Consider the following 19,449-nt stretch of genomic DNA (forward strand, 5'->3'; position numbering starts at 1 on the left):
ATATGATATTTTCTCCAGAAATACCAACTTTCTCCCAAATAGATGACATTTTCTCTCCGAAATGCTCGTTTTTCACAAAAAGGACGGCATTTTCTTCCAAAAATAAGACACTATCTCCCACAAATACGAGCTTACTCCCATCACATAACATTTTCTCCCAGAAATGCAACTTTTCGCCCAAACTCATGACATTTTCCACCACAACTATCACATTTCAATCCTAAATAGGACACTTTCTTCCAGATACATGGTATTTCCAACAAGAAATACCACCGTTCTCCAAAATACATGACATTTGCTCCCACAAAGACCAGGTTTCTCCCAAACATGGCATACATTCACCCAGAATTTCCTGCTTATTCTTCAAAACACGGCCTTTTGCCCCAGACTAACATCTTTCTCACCAACAACTTTCATTTTCTATCCAAGTCTGCTACTATCTTCCCGAAAGAGCACTTTGCTGAGAAATACCTGACATTTGCCCTCCAAAATACTACTTGATACTCCTCCAGTGGGCACTGGAGTATTACGGGAGTATTTGCCTCTTATTCACATAAAAGATTGCATTTTCTTCCAAAAAAAACCACGTTAGCTCCCAGAAATACCAGCTGTCTCCAATCTTATTAGATTAGCAACAAGATATACTGCTTTTTGCCCTAGCACATGATCTATTCGACCATATCGTAATCCTAAGGATTTCATTTTCTTCCAGACCTATCGCTCTTTCTCCCAGAAATACCACCATTCTCCCATATTCCTGGTTTTTGCTCCCACTAGTCCAACTTGTGGCCCAAAAGAGGACACTTACCAACCCAATGAAGGAGACTTGCTCCCTCAAAAACCAGCCTTCTTCTCTAGCGGATGACGTCTTCTATAGAAATACAACTTTTCTGAGATATGCTTCCCGATTCATGCACGAAGTACTATATGACACTGCCAAAGGTGATCTTTTCCAACAAAACTCACATCTTTTCTCCCACAGATATCACCATTCTCCCAAAAAGATGAGTTTTTCCACCGGAAGTTCTACTTCACACTCCATACCATGAGACTTACCATCATACTTTTCTAGACTACATATCGCAGTTTCCTCCAAAATTGGATTTCCTTCCAGACATATCAGCATTCCCCTAAATAGAGGACATTTTCCGAGGGAAATATCATCTTTTCTCCCAGAAATGCCAGCTTTCTTTGAAATACTTTCCATTTCCTCCCTATTTGGCTATATGGCACTTTTTTATGCCCAATCATACCCCTTTTTATCACACAACTTGCATTTTTTCCCAAATATAGTGAGATATAATGACAGAGACCATTTTTCTCCCATGTTTCCGACTTATTCTGACAGAAATACAAGTTCTCTCTTAAATGTGGGACGTTTCCTTCCTAAAATATTAGCTTTTTACCTCTCCCTCGCTCAGTCAAAACATGAGACTATTTCCGTGGAATACCGCGTTTCTTAAAAATACCTCAAACATTCTCCAAGGAGTTCGTTATTACAATCCTCAAGATGACAGTTTCACACCAATCTAGGAGATTTTCTGTCAGAAATTCATGGTTCTTCCTCCCAGAACGGCATCTTTTCCCGAATTAGGACATTGTCTCTCAGAAATACCACATTTTCGGAAAAACAGCACTAGGCAGAATACGCACGTTCTCGGCATTGCAATTCCGCTACGTGGGTCGAGATGCCGAGAAAAAGCGACTACAGACGGATGCTTTTCTCCGACGAGCGGCTTCTTCTGCGCACATCGCAAAGGAGCGGTTCTGTCTTCCCCTTGTGTCCATGCAGAATGAACTACGCTTCTCTCTCATTCTTCTGTCTTTCCCTTTATTCCTAGCGTCATTTCGTTTTTCTGTGGCTCTCCGATGCTATACTTCTGCATTCTGTGACGAATAGAGTAGAAGGGAAAATCTCCACAAATAAGGCAGCTAGAAGTTCGAGGAGCGACACGCGTTGTGCTTTCATGGAGGACGTTACAGAAAGTCGAGAGCTGTGGATTCTTTCCTACGGAGAAAAAAACCCCTGTTTTCAGGCAATGCAGTATGCTGAATTCGCACGTTCTCGACATTGGAATTTGGCTACTTCGCTCTCGTGGGTCGACAGCGCCACTCTCTGTTAACCTTTACGGAGAGTTTGCAGTTGCTGGCCGAGAAATCGCGGTTCTCCCGGAATGCCGCTTGCAGCCTTCAGCAGCGGTCTCCTCTCTCTCGGATGCCGAGAAAGAGCGACTTCAGCTGGATGCTTTTCTCCGACGAGCGGCTTCTTCTGCGCACATCGCAAAAGAGCGGTTCTGACTTCTCCTTGTGTCCATGCAGAATGAACTACGCTTCTCTCTCATTCTTCTGTCTTTCCCTTTATTCCTAGCGTCATTTCGTTTTTCTGTGGCTCTCCGATTCTATACTTCTGCATTCTGTGACGAATAGAGTAGAAGGGAAAATCCCCTCAAATAAGGCAGTTGGAAGTTCGAGGAGCGACACGCGTTGTGCTTTCATGGAGGACGTTACAGAAAGTCGAGAGCTGTGGATTCTTTCCTACGGAGAAAAAAACCCCTGTTTTCAGGCAATGCAGTATGCTGAATTCGCACGTTCTCGACATTGGAATTTGGCTACTTCGCTCTCGTGGGTCGACAGCGCCACTCTCTGTTAACCTCTACGGAGAGTTTGCAGTTGCTGGCCGAGAAATCGCAATTCTCCCGGAATGCCGCTTGCAGCCTTCAGCAGCGGTCTCCTCTCTCTCGGATGCCGAGAAAGAGCGACTTCAGCTGGATGCTTTTCTCCGACGAGCGGCTTCTTCTGCGCACATCGCAAAAGAGCGGTTCTGACTTCTCCTTGTGTCCATGCAGAATGAACTACGCTTCTCTCTCATTCTTCTGTCTTTCCCTTTATTCCTAGCGTCATTTCGTTTTTCTGTGGCTCTCCGATTCTATACTTCTGCATTCTGTGACGAATAGAGTAGAAGGGAAAATCCCCTCAAATAAGGCAGTTGGAAGTTCGAGGAGCGACACGCGTTGTGCTTTCATGGAGGACGTTACAGAAAGTCGAGAGCTGTGGATTCTTTCCTACGGAGAAAAAAACCCCTGTTTTCAGGCAATGCAGTATGCTGAATTCGCACGTTCTCGACATTGGAATTTGGCTACTTCGCTCTCGTGGGTCGACTGCGCCACTCTCTGTTAACCTCTACGGAGAGTTTGCAGTTGCTGGCCGAGAAATCGCGGTTCTCCCCGAATGCCGCTTGCAGCCGCTTTCTCTCGGATGCCGAGAAAGAGCGACTTCAGCTGGATGCTTTTCTCCGACGAAAGGCTTCTTCTCCGCCCATCGCAAAGGGGCGTTATGACTTCTTGTGTCCATGCAGAATGAACTACGCTTCTCTCTCATTCTTCTGTCTTTCCCTTTATTCCTAGCGTCATTTCGTTTTTCTGTGGCTCTCCGATTCTATACTTCTGCATTCTGTGACGAATAGAGTAGAAGGGAAAATCTCCACAAATAAGGCAGCTAGAAGTTCGAGGAGCGACACGCGTTGTGCTTTCATGGAGGACGTTACAGAAAGTCGAGAGCTGTGGATTCTTTCCTACGGAGAAAAAAACCCCTGTTTTCAGGCAATGCAGTATGCTGAATTCGCACGTTCTCGACATTGGAATTTGGCTACTTCGCTCTCGTGGGTCGACAGCGCCACTCTCTGTTAACCTTTACGGAGAGTTTGCAGTTGCTGGCCGAGAAATCGCGGTTCTCCCGGAATGCCGCTTGCAGCCTTCAGCAGCGGTCTCCTCTCTCTCGGATGCCGAGAAAGAGCGACTTCAGCTGGATGCTTTTCTCCGACGAGCGGCTTCTTCTGCGCACATCGCAAAAGAGCGGTTCTGACTTCTCCTTGTGTCCATGCAGAATGAACTACGCTTCTCTCTCATTCTTCTGTCTTTCCCTTTATTCCTAGCGTCATTTCGTTTTTCTGTGGCTCTCCGATTCTATACTTCTGCATTCTGTGACGAATAGAGTAGAAGGGAAAATCCCCTCAAATAAGGCAGTTGGAAGTTCGAGGAGCGACACGCGTTGTGCTTTCATGGAGGACGTTACAGAAAGTCGAGAGCTGTGGATTCTTTCCTACGGAGAAAAAAACCCCTGTTTTCAGGCAATGCAGTATGCTGAATTCGCACGTTCTCGACATTGGAATTTGGCTACTTCGCTCTCGTGGGTCGACAGCGCCACTCTCTGTTAACCTCTACGGAGAGTTTGCAGTTGCTGGCCGAGAAATCGCGGTTCTCCCGGAATGCCGCTTGCAGCCTTCAGCAGCGGTCTCCTCTCTCTCGGATGCCGAGAAAGAGCGACTTCAGCTGGATGCTTTTCTCCGACGAAAGGCTTCTTCTCCGCCCATCGCAAAGGGGCGTTATGACTTCTCCTTGTGTCCATGCAGAATGAACTACGCTTCTCTCTCATTCTTCTGTCTTTCCCTTTATTCCTAGCGTCATTTCGTTTTTCTGTGGCTCTCCGATTCTATACTTCTGCATTCTGTGACGAATAGAGTAGAAGGGAAAATCCCCTCAAATAAGGCAGTTGGAAGTTCGAGGAGCGACACGCGTTGTGCTTTCATGGAGGACGTTACAGAAAGTCGAGAGCTGTGGATTCTTTCCTACGGAGAAAAAAACCCCTGTTTTCAGGCAATGCAGTATGCTGAATTCGCACGTTCTCGACATTGGAATTTGGCTACTTCGCTCTCGTGGGTCGACAGCGCCACTCTCTGTTAACCTCTACGGAGAGTTTGCAGTTGCTGGCCGAGAAATCGCGGTTCTCCCGGAATGCCGCTTGCAGCCTTCAGCAGCGGTCTCCTCTCTCTCGGATGCCGAGAAAGAGCGACTTCAGCTGGATGCTTTTCTCCGACGAGCGGCTTCTTCTGCGCACATCGCAAAAGAGCGGTTCTGACTTCTCCTTGTGTCCATGCAGAATGAACTACGCTTCTCTCTCATTCTTCTGTCTTTCCCTTTATTCCTAGCGTCATTTCGTTTTTCTGTGGCTCTCCGATTCTATACTTCTGCATTCTGTGACGAATAGAGTAGAAGGGAAAATCCCCTCAAATAAGGCAGTTGGAAGTTCGAGGAGCGACACGCGTTGTGCTTTCATGGAGGACGTTACAGAAAGTCGAGAGCTGTGGATTCTTTCCTACGGAGAAAAAAACCCCTGTTTTCAGGCAATGCAGTATGCTGAATTCGCACGTTCTCGACATTGGAATTTGGCTACTTCGCTCTCGTGGGTCGACAGCGCCACTCTCTGTTAACCTCTACGGAGAGTTTGCAGTTGCTGGCCGAGAAATCGCGGTTCTCCCGGAATGCCGCTTGCAGCCTTCAGCAGCGGTCTCCTCTCTCTCGGATGCCGAGAAAGAGCGACTTCAGCTGGATGCTTTTCTCCGACGAGCGGCTTCTTCTGCGCACATCGCAAAAGAGCGGTTCTGACTTCTCCTTGTGTCCATGCAGAATGAACTACGCTTCTCTCTCATTCTTCTGTCTTTCCCTTTATTCCTAGCGTCATTTCGTTTTTCTGTGGCTCTCCGATTCTATACTTCTGCATTCTGTGACGAATAGAGTAGAAGGGAAAATCCCCTCAAATAAGGCAGTTGGAAGTTCGAGGAGCGACACGCGTTGTGCTTTCATGGAGGACGTTACAGAAAGTCGAGAGCTGTGGATTCTTTCCTACGGAGAAAAAAACCCCTGTTTTCAGGCAATGCAGTATGCTGAATTCGCACGTTCTCGACATTGGAATTTGGCTACTTCGCTCTCGTGGGTCGACAGCGCCACTCTCTGTTAACCTCTACGGAGAGTTTGCAGTTGCTGGCCGAGAAATCGCGGTTCTCCCGGAATGCCGCTTGCAGCCTTCAGCAGCGGTCTCCTCTCTCTCGGATGCCGAGAAAGAGCGACTTCAGCTGGATGCTTTTCTCCGACGAGCGGCTTCTTCTGCGCACATCGCAAAAGAGCGGTTCTGACTTCTCCTTGTGTCCATGCAGAATGAACTACGCTTCTCTCTCATTCTTCTGTCTTTCCCTTTATTCCTAGCGTCATTTCGTTTTTCTGTGGCTCTCCGATTCTATACTTCTGCATTCTGTGACGAATAGAGTAGAAGGGAAAATCCCCTCAAATAAGGCAGTTGGAAGTTCGAGGAGCGACACGCGTTGTGCTTTCATGGAGGACGTTACAGAAAGTCGAGAGCTGTGGATTCTTTCCTACGGAGAAAAAAACCCCTGTTTTCAGGCAATGCAGTATGCTGAATTCGCACGTTCTCGACATTGGAATTTGGCTACTTCGCTCTCGTGGGTCGACTGCGCCACTCTCTGTTAACCTCTACGGAGAGTTTGCAGTTGCTGGCCGAGAAATCGCGGTTCTCCCCGAATGCCGCTTGCAGCCGCTTTCTCTCGGATGCCGAGAAAGAGCGACTTCAGCTGGATGCTTTTCTCCGACGAAAGGCTTCTTCTCCGCCCATCGCAAAGGGGCGTTATGACTTCTTGTGTCCATGCAGAATGAACTACGCTTCTCTCTCATTCTTCTGTCTTTCCCTTTATTCCTAGCGTCATTTCGTTTTTCTGTGGCTCTCCGATTCTATACTTCTGCATTCTGTGACGAATAGAGTAGAAGGGAAAATCCCCTCAAATAAGGCAGTTGGAAGTTCGAGGAGCGACACGCGTTGTGCTTTCATGGAGGACGTTACAGAAAGTCGAGAGCTGTGGATTCTTTCCTACGGAGAAAAAAACCCCTGTTTTCAGGCAATGCAGTATGCTGAATTCGCACGTTCTCGACATTGGAATTTGGCTACTTCGCTCTCGTGGGTCGACAGCGCCACTCTCTGTTAACCTCTACGGAGAGTTTGCAGTTGCTGGCCGAGAAATCGCGGTTCTCCCGGAATGCCGCTTGCAGCCTTCAGCAGCGGTCTCCTCTCTCTCGGATGCCGAGAAAGAGCGACTTCAGCTGGATGCTTTTCTCCGACGAGCGGCTTCTTCTGCGCACATCGCAAAAGAGCGGTTCTGACTTCTCCTTGTGTCCATGCAGAATGAACTACGCTTCTCTCTCATTCTTCTGTCTTTCCCTTTATTCCTAGCGTCATTTCGTTTTTCTGTGGCTCTCCGATTCTATACTTCTGCATTCTGTGACGAATAGAGTAGAAGGGAAAATCCCCTCAAATAAGGCAGTTGGAAGTTCGAGGAGCGACACGCGTTGTGCTTTCATGGAGGACGTTACAGAAAGTCGAGAGCTGTGGATTCTTTCCTACGGAGAAAAAAACCCCTGTTTTCAGGCAATGCAGTATGCTGAATTCGCACGTTCTCGACATTGGAATTTGGCTACTTCGCTCTCGTGGGTCGACAGCGCCACTCTCTGTTAACCTCTACGGAGAGTTTGCAGTTGCTGGCCGAGAAATCGCGGTTCTCCCGGAATGCCGCTTGCAGCCTTCAGCAGCGGTCTCCTCTCTCTCGGATGCCGAGAAAGAGCGACTTCAGCTGGATGCTTTTCTCCGACGAGCGGCTTCTTCTGCGCACATCGCAAAAGAGCGGTTCTGACTTCTCCTTGTGTCCATGCAGAATGAACTACGCTTCTCTCTCATTCTTCTGTCTTTCCCTTTATTCCTAGCGTCATTTCGTTTTTCTGTGGCTCTCCGATTCTATACTTCTGCATTCTGTGACGAATAGAGTAGAAGGGAAAATCCCCTCAAATAAGGCAGTTGGAAGTTCGAGGAGCGACACGCGTTGTGCTTTCATGGAGGACGTTACAGAAAGTCGAGAGCTGTGGATTCTTTCCTACGGAGAAAAAAACCCCTGTTTTCAGGCAATGCAGTATGCTGAATTCGCACGTTCTCGACATTGGAATTTGGCTACTTCGCTCTCGTGGGTCGACTGCGCCACTCTCTGTTAACCTCTACGGAGAGTTTGCAGTTGCTGGCCGAGAAATCGCGGTTCTCCCGGAATGCCGCTTGCAGCCTTCAGCAGCGGTCTCCTCTCTCTCGGATGCCGAGAAAGAGCGACTTCAGCTGGATGCTTTTCTCCGACGAGCGGCTTCTTCTGCGCACATCGCAAAAGAGCGGTTCTGACTTCTCCTTGTGTCCATGCAGAATGAACTACGCTTCTCTCTCATTCTTCTGTCTTTCCCTTTATTCCTAGCGTCATTTCGTTTTTCTGTGGCTCTCCGATTCTATACTTCTGCATTCTGTGACGAATAGAGTAGAAGGGAAAATCCCCTCAAATAAGGCAGTTGGAAGTTCGAGGAGCGACACGCGTTGTGCTTTCATGGAGGACGTTACAGAAAGTCGAGAGCTGTGGATTCTTTCCTACGGAGAAAAAAACCCCTGTTTTCAGGCAATGCAGTATGCTGAATTCGCACGTTCTCGACATTGGAATTTGGCTACTTCGCTCTCGTGGGTCGACAGCGCCACTCTCTGTTAACCTCTACGGAGAGTTTGCAGTTGCTGGCCGAGAAATCGCGGTTCTCCCGGAATGCCGCTTGCAGCCTTCAGCAGCGGTCTCCTCTCTCTCGGATGCCGAGAAAGAGCGACTTCAGCTGGATGCTTTTCTCCGACGAGCGGCTTCTTCTGCGCACATCGCAAAAGAGCGGTTCTGACTTCTCCTTGTGTCCATGCAGAATGAACTACGCTTCTCTCTCATTCTTCTGTCTTTCCCTTTATTCCTAGCGTCATTTCGTTTTTCTGTGGCTCTCCGATTCTATACTTCTGCATTCTGTGACGAATAGAGTAGAAGGGAAAATCCCCTCAAATAAGGCAGTTGGAAGTTCGAGGAGCGACACGCGTTGTGCTTTCATGGAGGACGTTACAGAAAGTCGAGAGCTGTGGATTCTTTCCTACGGAGAAAAAAACCCCTGTTTTCAGGCAATGCAGTATGCTGAATTCGCACGTTCTCGACATTGGAATTTGGCTACTTCGCTCTCGTGGGTCGACTGCGCCACTCTCTGTTAACCTCTACGGAGAGTTTGCAGTTGCTGGCCGAGAAATCGCGGTTCTCCCCGAATGCCGCTTGCAGCCGCTTTCTCTCGGATGCCGAGAAAGAGCGACTTCAGCTGGATGCTTTTCTCCGACGAAAGGCTTCTTCTCCGCCCATCGCAAAGGGGCGTTATGACTTCTTGTGTCCATGCAGAATGAACTACGCTTCTCTCTCATTCTTCTGTCTTTCCCTTTATTCCTAGCGTCATTTCGTTTTTCTGTGGCTCTCCGATTCTATACTTCTGCATTCTGTGACGAATAGAGTAGAAGGGAAAATCCCCTCAAATAAGGCAGTTGGAAGTTCGAGGAGCGACACGCGTTGTGCTTTCATGGAGGACGTTACAGAAAGTCGAGAGCTGTGGATTCTTTCCTACGGAGAAAAAAACCCCTGTTTTCAGGCAATGCAGTATGCTGAATTCGCACGTTCTCGACATTGGAATTTGGCTACTTCGCTCTCGTGGGTCGACAGCGCCACTCTCTGTTAACCTCTACGGAGAGTTTGCAGTTGCTGGCCGAGAAATCGCGGTTCTCCCGGAATGCCGCTTGCAGCCTTCAGCAGCTGTCTCCTCTCTCTCGGATGCCGAGAAAGAGCGACTTCAGCTGGATGCTTTTCTCCGACGAGCGGCTTCTTCTGCGCACATCGCAAAAGAGCGGTTCTGACTTCTCCTTGTGTCCATGCAGAATGAACTACGCTTCTCTCTCATTCTTCTGTCTTTCCCTTTATTCCTAGCGTCATTTCGTTTTTCTGTGGCTCTCCGATTCTATACTTCTGCATTCTGTGACGAATAGAGTAGAAGGGAAAATCCCCTCAAATAAGGCAGTTGGAAGTTCGAGGAGCGACACGCGTTGTGCTTTCATGGAGGACGTTACAGAAAGTCGAGAGCTGTGGATTCTTTCCTACGGAGAAAAAAACCCCTGTTTTCAGGCAATGCAGTATGCTGAATTCGCACGTTCTCGACATTGGAATTTGGCTACTTCGCTCTCGTGGGTCGACAGCGCCACTCTCTGTTAACCTCTACGGAGAGTTTGCAGTTGCTGGCCGAGAAATCGCGGTTCTCCCGGAATGCCGCTTGCAGCCTTCAGCAGCGGTCTCCTCTCTCTCGGATGCCGAGAAAGAGCGACTTCAGCTGGATGCTTTTCTCCGACGAGCGGCTTCTTCTGCGCACATCGCAAAAGAGCGGTTCTGACTTCTCCTTGTGTCCATGCAGAATGAACTACGCTTCTCTCTCATTCTTCTGTCTTTCCCTTTATTCCTAGCGTCATTTCGTTTTTCTGTGGCTCTCCGATTCTATACTTCTGCATTCTGTGACGAATAGAGTAGAAGGGAAAATCCCCTCAAATAAGGCAGTTGGAAGTTCGAGGAGCGACACGCGTTGTGCTTTCATGGAGGACGTTACAGAAAGTCGAGAGCTGTGGATTCTTTCCTACGGAGAAAAAAACCCCTGTTTTCAGGCAATGCAGTATGCTGAATTCGCACGTTCTCGACATTGGAATTTGGCTACTTCGCTCTCGTGGGTCGACAGCGCCACTCTCTGTTAACCTCTACGGAGAGTTTGCAGTTGCTGGCCGAGAAATCGCGGTTCTCCCGGAATGCCGCTTGCAGCCTTCAGCAGCGGTCTCCTCTCTCTCGGATGCCGAGAAAGAGCGACTTCAGCTGGATGCTTTTCTCCGACGAGCGGCTTCTTCTGCGCACATCGCAAAAGAGCGGTTCTGACTTCTCCTTGTGTCCATGCAGAATGAACTACGCTTCTCTCTCATTCTTCTGTCTTTCCCTTTATTCCTAGCGTCATTTCGTTTTTCTGTGGCTCTCCGATTCTATACTTCTGCATTCTGTGACGAATAGAGTAGAAGGGAAAATCCCCTCAAATAAGGCAGTTGGAAGTTCGAGGAGCGACACGCGTTGTGCTTTCATGGAGGACGTTACAGAAAGTCGAGAGCTGTGGATTCTTTCCTACGGAGAAAAAAACCCCTGTTTTCAGGCAATGCAGTATGCTGAATTCGCACGTTCTCGACATTGGAATTTGGCTACTTCGCTCTCGTGGGTCGACAGCGCCACTCTCTGTTAACCTCTACGGAGAGTTTGCAGTTGCTGGCCGAGAAATCGCGGTTCTCCCGGAATGCCGCTTGCAGCCTTCAGCAGCGGTCTCCTCTCTCTCGGATGCCGAGAAAGAGCGACTTCAGCTGGATGCTTTTCTCCGACGAGCGGCTTCTTCTGCGCACATCGCAAAAGAGCGGTTCTGACTTCTCCTTGTGTCCATGCAGAATGAACTACGCTTCTCTCTCATTCTTCTGTCTTTCCCTTTATTCCTAGCGTCATTTCGTTTTTCTGTGGCTCTCCGATTCTATACTTCTGCATTCTGTGACGAATAGAGTAGAAGGGAAAATCCCCTCAAATAAGGCAGTTGGAAGTTCGAGGAGCGACACGCGTTGTGCTTTCATGGAGGACGTTACAGAAAGTCGAGAGCTGTGGATTCTTTCCTACGGAGAAAAAAACCCCTGTTTTCAGGCAATGCAGTATGCTGAATTCGCACGTTCTCGACATTGGAATTTGGCTACTTCGCTCTCGTGGGTCGACTGCGCCACTCTCTGTTAACCTCTACGGAGAGTTTGCAGTTGCTGGCCGAGAAATCGCGGTTCTCCCCGAATGCCGCTTGCAGCCGCTTTCTCTCGGATGCCGAGAAAGAGCGACTTCAGCTGGATGCTTTTCTCCGACGAAAGGCTTCTTCTCCGCCCATCGCAAAGGGGCGTTATGACTTCTTGTGTCCATGCAGAATGAACTACGCTTCTCTCTCATTCTTCTGTCTTTCCCTTTATTCCTAGCGTCATTTCGTTTTTCTGTGGCTCTCCGATTCTATACTTCTGCATTCTGTGACGAATAGAGTAGAAGGGAAAATCCCCTCAAATAAGGCAGCTAGAAGTTCCAGGAGCGACACGCGTTGTGCTTTCATGGAGGACGTTACAGAAAGTCGAGAGCTGTGGATTCTTTCCTACGGAGAAAAAAACCCCTGTTTTCAGGCAATGCAGTATGCTGAATTCGCACGTTCTCGACATTGGAATTTGGCTACTTCGCTCTCGTGGGTCGACAGCGCCACTCTCTGTTAACCTCTACGGAGAGTTTGCAGTTGCTGGCCGAGAAATCGCGGTTCTCCCGGAATGCCGCTTGCAGCCTTCAGCAGCTGTCTCCTCTCTCTCGGATGCCGAGAAAGAGCGACTTCAGCTGGATGCTTTTCTCCGACGAGCGGCTTCTTCTGCGCACATCGCAAAAGAGCGGTTCTGACTTCTCCTTGTGTCCATGCAGAATGAACTACGCTTCTCTCTCATTCTTCTGTCTTTCCCTTTATTCCTAGCGTCATTTCGTTTTTCTGTGGCTCTCCGATTCTATACTTCTGCATTCTGTGACGAATAGAGTAGAAGGGAAAATCCCCTCAAATAAGGCAGTTGGAAGTTCGAGGAGCGACACGCGTTGTGCTTTCATGGAGGACGTTACAGAAAGTCGAGAGCTGTGGATTCTTTCCTACGGAGAAAAAAACCCCTGTTTTCAGGCAATGCAGTATGCTGAATTCGCACGTTCTCGACATTGGAATTTGGCTACTTCGCTCTCGTGGGTCGACTGCGCCACTCTCTGTTAACCTCTACGGAGAGTTTGCAGTTGCTGGCCGAGAAATCGCGGTTCTCCCCGAATGCCGCTTGCAGCCGCTTTCTCTCGGATGCCGAGAAAGAGCGACTTCAGCTGGATGCTTTTCTCCGACGAAAGGCTTCTTCTCCGCCCATCGCAAAGGGGCGTTATGACTTCTTGTGTCCATGCAGAATGAACTACGCTTCTCTCTCATTCTTCTGTCTTTCCCTTTATTCCTAGCGTCATTTCGTTTTTCTGTGGCTCTCCGATTCTATACTTCTGCATTCTGTGACGAATAGAGTAGAAGGGAAAATCCCCTCAAATAAGGCAGTTGGAAGTTCGAGGAGCGACACGCGTTGTGCTTTCATGGAGGACGTTACAGAAAGTCGAGAGCTGTGGATTCTTTCCTACGGAGAAAAAAACCCCTGTTTTCAGGCAATGCAGTATGCTGAATTCGCACGTTCTCGACATTGGAATTTGGCTACTTCGCTCTCGTGGGTCGACAGCGCCACTCTCTGTTAACCTCTACGGAGAGTTTGCAGTTGCTGGCCGAGAAATCGCGGTTCTCCCGGAATGCCGCTTGCAGCCTTCAGCAGCTGTCTCCTCTCTCTCGGATGCCGAGAAAGAGCGACTTCAGCTGGATGCTTTTCTCCGACGAGCGGCTTCTTCTGCGCACATCGCAAAAGAGCGGTTCTGACTTCTCCTTGTGTCCATGCAGAATGAACTACGCTTCTCTCTCATTCTTCTGTCTTTCCCTTTATTCCTAGCGTCATTTCGTTTTTCTGTGGCTCTCCGATTCTATACTTCTGCATTCTGTGACGAATAGAGTAGAAGGGAAAATCCCCTCAAATAAGGCAGTTGGAAGTTCGAGGAGCGACACGCGTTGTGCTTTCATGGAGGACGTTACAGAAAGTCGAGAGCTGTGGATTCTTTCCTACGGAGAAAAAAACCCCTGTTTTCAGGCAATGCAGTATGCTGAATTCGCACGTTCTCGACATTGGAATTTGGCTACTTCGCTCTCGTGGGTCGACTGCGCCACTCTCTGTTAACCTCTACGGAGAGTTTGCAGTTGCTGGCCGAGAAATCGCGGTTCTCCCCGAATGCCGCTTGCAGCCGCTTTCTCTCGGATGCCGAGAAAGAGCGACTTCAGCTGGATGCTTTTCTCCGACGAAAGGCTTCTTCTCCGCCCATCGCAAAGGGGCGTTATGACTTCTTGTGTCCATGCAGAATGCACAACGTTTCTCTCTCATTGTTCCGTCTCTCCCTTTACTCCTCTCTTTTGAGTGGTTTGTCGTTGCTACTACACGTCAGCATTCTCTGACGAATAGAGTAGAATCTGAAACCCCCTCTAGTAAGGCACCTAGAAGTTCGAGGACTTGTGCTCTCGCGGAGATCCTTACAGAAAGTCGAGTGGCATTGTTTCTGTACTGCGGAGAAAATAGCCCCTGCTTGCAGGCAATGCGGTAGCCTGATGTCGCACATTCTCAGCACCCGAGAAATACGAGATGGCTGCTGAGGGCAGAAAGCGCCACTCTCTGTTAACAGCCGCGGAGAGTATGAGTTGCTGGAAACTGCTACGTGGTCGCCTTTTATACAGGCTGAATGCTCCACGCTGTGCTGCGTAGGAAGTGCATATATCTTTCTTTCGACTGACAGTTGGTATTCGTTAGGAATATAACCGTACTATCCAAACTACGAAATTAATCAGAAATGTCACTATGTCATCGAGAAATACGAGTCTCATTCAACGATTTGGAGGTTTTCACCAAGAAAAGTGACATTTCACATCAGAAATACCAGAATTCTCAAAAAAAATATATTTTCCAAAGGAATATCACTTCTTTCCCTGTTATATGAAATTTTTCCCCGGAAATAAAAATTTTCTGAACACGTTTGTACGGAAAGGATCATTACTTTGTGAAAAACGTTGAATTTCTGAAAGAAAACGCGTCATCGAGGGGAAAAATACATTCTCTGTGATACAAATGACAATAATTTCAACAAAAAATGCGATATCTGAGGAAAAATGTCATCTTCTTCTTTCAGAGAAATAAAACACCGTATCGGAGAAAACTTGAGCACTTGTTTAAAACATTCCAATTTGGGGAGAAAATATCATATTCCTGAAAACGAAATCTTATTTCCAATCGTAATGCAGTATCTCTGAAAAACTCAATGCCATTTTTTAAGGAAATATTACTAAAAGAAAACGAAAGGAATTTCTTAGAAAACTGCTTTTCCTGGGAGATAGTAGCATACTTGGTTGGAAAATGACAGGTGCTTGTGAGAAAGCTGGTATTTTGGGGGAAAAGGCCGTATTTTGAAGAATAAGTTTTGAGCTATTTCTAAGAGTAGTGCTATTTCTGGGAGAAAATGAGATACGCTGGGGATAAAAATGGTGTATCTGCGAGAAAATGTCACATTTCTGGAAGAAACTGTCCTCTTGCGGAGTGTAATGCTGTATGTTCCGGAGGAAATGGGAAGTATTCAGCAGAGTCCTGGTATTTCTGGGAGAAGAGGTCTGATGTGGGGGGGGGGAAGGTGATGTATCTGTGAAAAAAGCTGGTGTTTCTGGGAGAAAATGCCAGGTATTGGTGAGGAAACAGATGCTAGAGAGGGAAAAGGCCATCCCTTTGGGAGAGAAGTGGTATTTCTGGGAGAAAATGCCCCAAATCGGGGAGTAAGTGTCATCCTGAGGCGTGTCATGGAGTAGATGTGGAAGGGAATGGAGGTGTTTCAAAGAGTAGCGGCACTTGTGGGAGAAAATGTCCTCAGTGGGAAAGACAATGTCCTCTTGAGGGAAGAAAACAGGTCTTTCTTACAGCAAATGTCATCCAATTGGGGGAAAATCTCCTCTCTCGGGGTGAAAAGTGGTTTTTCTGGGAGAAAATGTCTTGTTTTGCAGAGAAAATTTCCTATTTGTTGGGCAGAACTTGGTTTTTCTGGGATTAAATGCCATCTTGATGGGAGTAAGTCTGATATTGAGGCATGTATATTAGTATTTTTGGTAGAGATTGTGAGTTATTTGTAAGGAAACTTTTATTTCTGTGTCATAATAGCATACTGCTTTGAAAAATGATGTCTATTTGGGAGGTGTCTGGTATCTGGGGAAAAAATGCTGTGTTTTTATTAATAAGACTGCACTGGGTAAGGCACCTAACGGAAAAAGGCCGACCAAATGGCTCTTGTTAGGGCTTTTTTGAAGCCCGGAAAAGCACTGTGCCAGTGCTGGGTCTGGCAGAGAAGAGGTGAAAAGAGGAGAGAAAAGGGTGTTACTGCCCACCGATAACAGGGAGGGCAGTCAGAGTGTGAGCACAGCCCACACTGCCCATGGCTGCAGCAGTAGGTGTGGGAGGTGGGTCTTGTGGCAGGACACGTCAGTGTTCTTGAAGGGACTTGGAATTATTCAGAAAGCTAGTAGGGGAATCCCCTGGGTTTCCCTCTTAGAGAGTAAAGGGGTCCAAGACAGCTGGTGGCTCTTCAGGAAGGAAGTCTTAAAGGCACAGGAGCTGGCTGTCCCCCTGAGCAGCAAAATGAGCCGGCGGGGAAGAAGACCGGGGGGGTGGACGAACAGGGAGCGATTCTTGAGGATCCGGGAGAACAAGAGAATCTACCTCCAGTGGAAGAAGGGACGGCCGACTCAGAAAGGGAAGATGTGTAGAGGGAAAATCCGAAAGGCCCAGCTAGAACTCAGCCTTGCCACTGGGGTTAAATGGGAACAAGGAGTCCTTTTAAAATACATCAACGGTAAGAGGAGGACTCAGGAGAATCTCCATTCTTTCCTAGATGAGGCTGGGAATGTGAGCACTGAGGATACGGCAAAGGCAGAGGTTCGGAATGCCTTCTTTATGCCTGTCTTGAAAGGTCATACCAGTTATCCTAGGCTGCTCCACTCTCTGGCCTGGTAGTCTGGACTGGAGTGCGGACAGAATTCCCCTCGATTTGGGAGGATGCAGTCGGAGACCTACTAGTCCAGCTGGACTGTAACAAGTCCATGGGGTCGGAAGGGATTCACCCGAGAGTGCTGAGGGAACTGGTGCAGGTGACAGCCGAATCGCTCGCCATTATCTATCGGTGCTCTTTGTTGACTGGTGACTTTGTTGACTGGTCCCAGAAGACTGGAGGCTTGTCAGTGTGACTCCCATCTCTAAGAAGGATTGTAAGGAGGATCCGGGGAACTGCGGGCTTGTTAGCCTGACCTCTTTGCCAGGAAAGGTTATGGAGTAGATTGTCTTGAGGGAGATGACGCGGCATGTGCGGGACATGCAGGGGATCAGGCCTAGCCAGCATGGGTTCATGAAGGGCTGAGCCTGTTTGACCAATCTGATCTCCTTTTATAATCTAGTGACCCATCTGGTAGACGAGAGAAAGGCTGTTGATGTAGTCTTACCTAGACTTCAGCAAGGCCTTTGACACCGTCTCCCACAGCATTCTCCTGCAGAAGCTGGCAGCCCGTGGCTTGGACAACTACAGGCTTGGCTGGAAAATGAACTGGCTGTAGGGCCAGGCCCAGAGAGTGGTGGTGAATGGAGCTAAATGCAGCTGGCGACCTGTCACATGTGGTGTTCCCCAGGGGTCTGTGCTGGGGCCTGTCCTCTTCAATATCTTTATTGATAAACTGGATGAGGGCATTGAGTGCACCCTCAGGAAGTTTGCAGATGACACCTAGCTGGCTGGAAGTGTCGATCTGTCTGAAATCTGTGAGGCCCTACAGATACATCTGGACAGGCTGGATAGCTGGACTGAAACCAATGGGATGAGTTACAACAAGGCCATGTGCCAGGTCCTGCACTTTGACTGCAAAAACCCCAGGGAACGCTCCAGGCTTGGGGCGGAGTGGCTGGAAGACTTTGTAGAAGAAGTGAACCTGGGGGTGTTGATTGATGCTCTGCTGAACATGAGCCAGCAGTGTGCCCCGGTGTCTAGGAACATTTCTTGCATTCTGTGATGAAACACAGAAAAATGGCAAACCCCCCCTTATAATCAACTGGAAATTCGGAGATCGACAGATGTGGTGCTCTCAGGGAGAACGTTACAGAAAGTCGAGATCGATCGATTATTTCCTGTGGAGAAAAAAAACCCTGTTTGGAGGCAATGCAGTAGGCTGAATTCGTAGATTCTCAGCACCCGGGAAAAACGGGATCGCTGCTGAAGGCTGAAAGTGGTATTCTCGTTGATCCGCTACAAAGAGTTTTCAGTTGCTGGCCCAGAAATCGCGTTTCTCCCCGAATGCTGCTTTCAGCCTTCTGCAGCGGTCTCGTTTCTCTCGGATGCTAAGAGCGACTTCAGCTGGATGCTTTTCTCCAACGAGCGGCTTCTTCTTTGCACATCGGAAATGAGCTGTTCTCCTTGTGTCCATGCAGAATGCACTACGCTTGTCTCTGAATGTTCTGTCTTTCCCTTTATTCTTGCAACAATTGTTGTTTGTGTGGTTCTCCATTTCTACATTTCTGAGGTCTGTGACGAAAAGATATAGATGGGAAAAGCATCTCTACTAAGACATTTATTTCATTCTGTGATGAAACACAGAAAAATGGCATACCTCCTCTTATGAGGACTAGAAATTTGCGGAGCAAGAGATGTGGTGCTCTCAGGTAGAACATTACAGAAAGTCGAGAGCAATCCATTCTTTCCTGTGGAGAAAAAAAACCCTGTTCAGAGTAAATGCAGTATGCTGAACTCCTATGTTCTCGGTACCCGAAAAAAACAAGATCGTTGCTGAACGCTGAAAGCGGCACTCGCGGTGAACCACTACAGAGTTTGCAGTTGCTGGAAACTGGTACATAGTCGCCTTGTTTACAGGCAGAATCCTCCACACTGTGCTGCGTTTGAAGTGTTGAAGTTTGAAGTTTATCTTTCTTTCAACAGACGGTTTGTATTCGTAAGGAATATGACCCTACAATCAAAAATACCAAATTAATCAGTAATATCACGTTATCATCCAGAAATACCAGTTTCATTCAAAAAATTGAAGCTTTTCACCGAGTAAATCCTTTTCATTCCACAAATAGTTACATTTCACATCAGAAATACCAGCATTCTCAAAAAAAAAAAAAAGATATTTTCCAAAGAAATATCACTTTTCTCCCTTAATATATGAAATTTTTCCTGGGAAATAACAATTTTTTGAATTCTTTTGAAAGGAAAGGATGAGCTGGTTTCCGGCTGTGTTTAGTTGAGCATTGGGAAGATTTGTGAACCTGAAGCACTCAGGCAATGAGGAACCAGGTTAGGGAAAGATCAGAACGGGTAATAGGGCATAAAAGATGTCACACTGTCTCTGCAGGAGACACTGGCACTGAATAAAGTCTGCTTTTATCGTTCTCTACCCCCAGACCGATCGGCAGTGCCGCTCACGTTCCGTCACGGGAGACCGGAATCACGTCTGCCGGCCGCACCGTTGCTTTTCCTCCGAACGCGCTTCCAGCAGCCGCTGCCGTAGAAGCGCCGAAGAAAGCAGAGCTACGGCTTCCGCAGCAGGCGGGGGCGGGGCGGGCATAGTGAGCATCCCCGCCCCGCCTGACGGCATCGCGGCCCGACGGCGCCGTTCCGGCCGGTAACGCCGTGGCCCCCGGTGCCCCGGGCCGAGCCAGACCGCCTGCTTGGCTCCTCCAGCGCCCTGCTGCAGGTGCGGGCCGCCCCAGCACCCCCGTCCCCTCCCGCTTCTCGCCATCCTCGGCGGCGCCCGTGGGAGCCGGGCCGGCCCCCCGGCGGCGCTTCCAGCCCCGCTTCCTCCGCAGGTGCTGTTCCGGGCGGCCGCCTTCGGGCTGAACGCCCTGACGCTGCGCCGCCTCTCCAGGGAGCTCCTCGGCGTCGTCGGCGTGAGGCGTTCGCCGTTCTGCCTTCTGGCTGCGGGAGCGGGCGATGCCGCG

At 48.5% G+C, this 19,449-nt stretch overlaps 1 protein-coding gene across 1 annotated transcript in view; it reads left to right on the plus strand.

Annotated features, from left to right (window-relative positions):
- The window catches only part of LOC149915804 (uncharacterized), a 67,133-nt gene extending 48,077 nt beyond the window's left edge, over positions 1 to 19,056 (plus strand). The window contains exon 5 of the mRNA XM_090151074.1: positions 18,913 to 19,056. Coding sequence (XP_090007200.1) covers positions 18,913 to 19,019 — 107 coding nt within the window. The 3' untranslated portion in view covers positions 19,020 to 19,056. The remainder of the gene's footprint in view (positions 1 to 18,912) is intronic.
- Positions 19,057 to 19,449: the final 393 nt, after the last annotated feature.

The sequence above is a fragment of the Phasianus colchicus genome, chromosome 15, assembly GCF_987193195.1.
Source record: "Phasianus colchicus chromosome 15, bPhaCol1.hap1.1, whole genome shotgun sequence".
NCBI lineage: Eukaryota > Metazoa > Chordata > Aves > Galliformes > Phasianidae > Phasianus > Phasianus colchicus.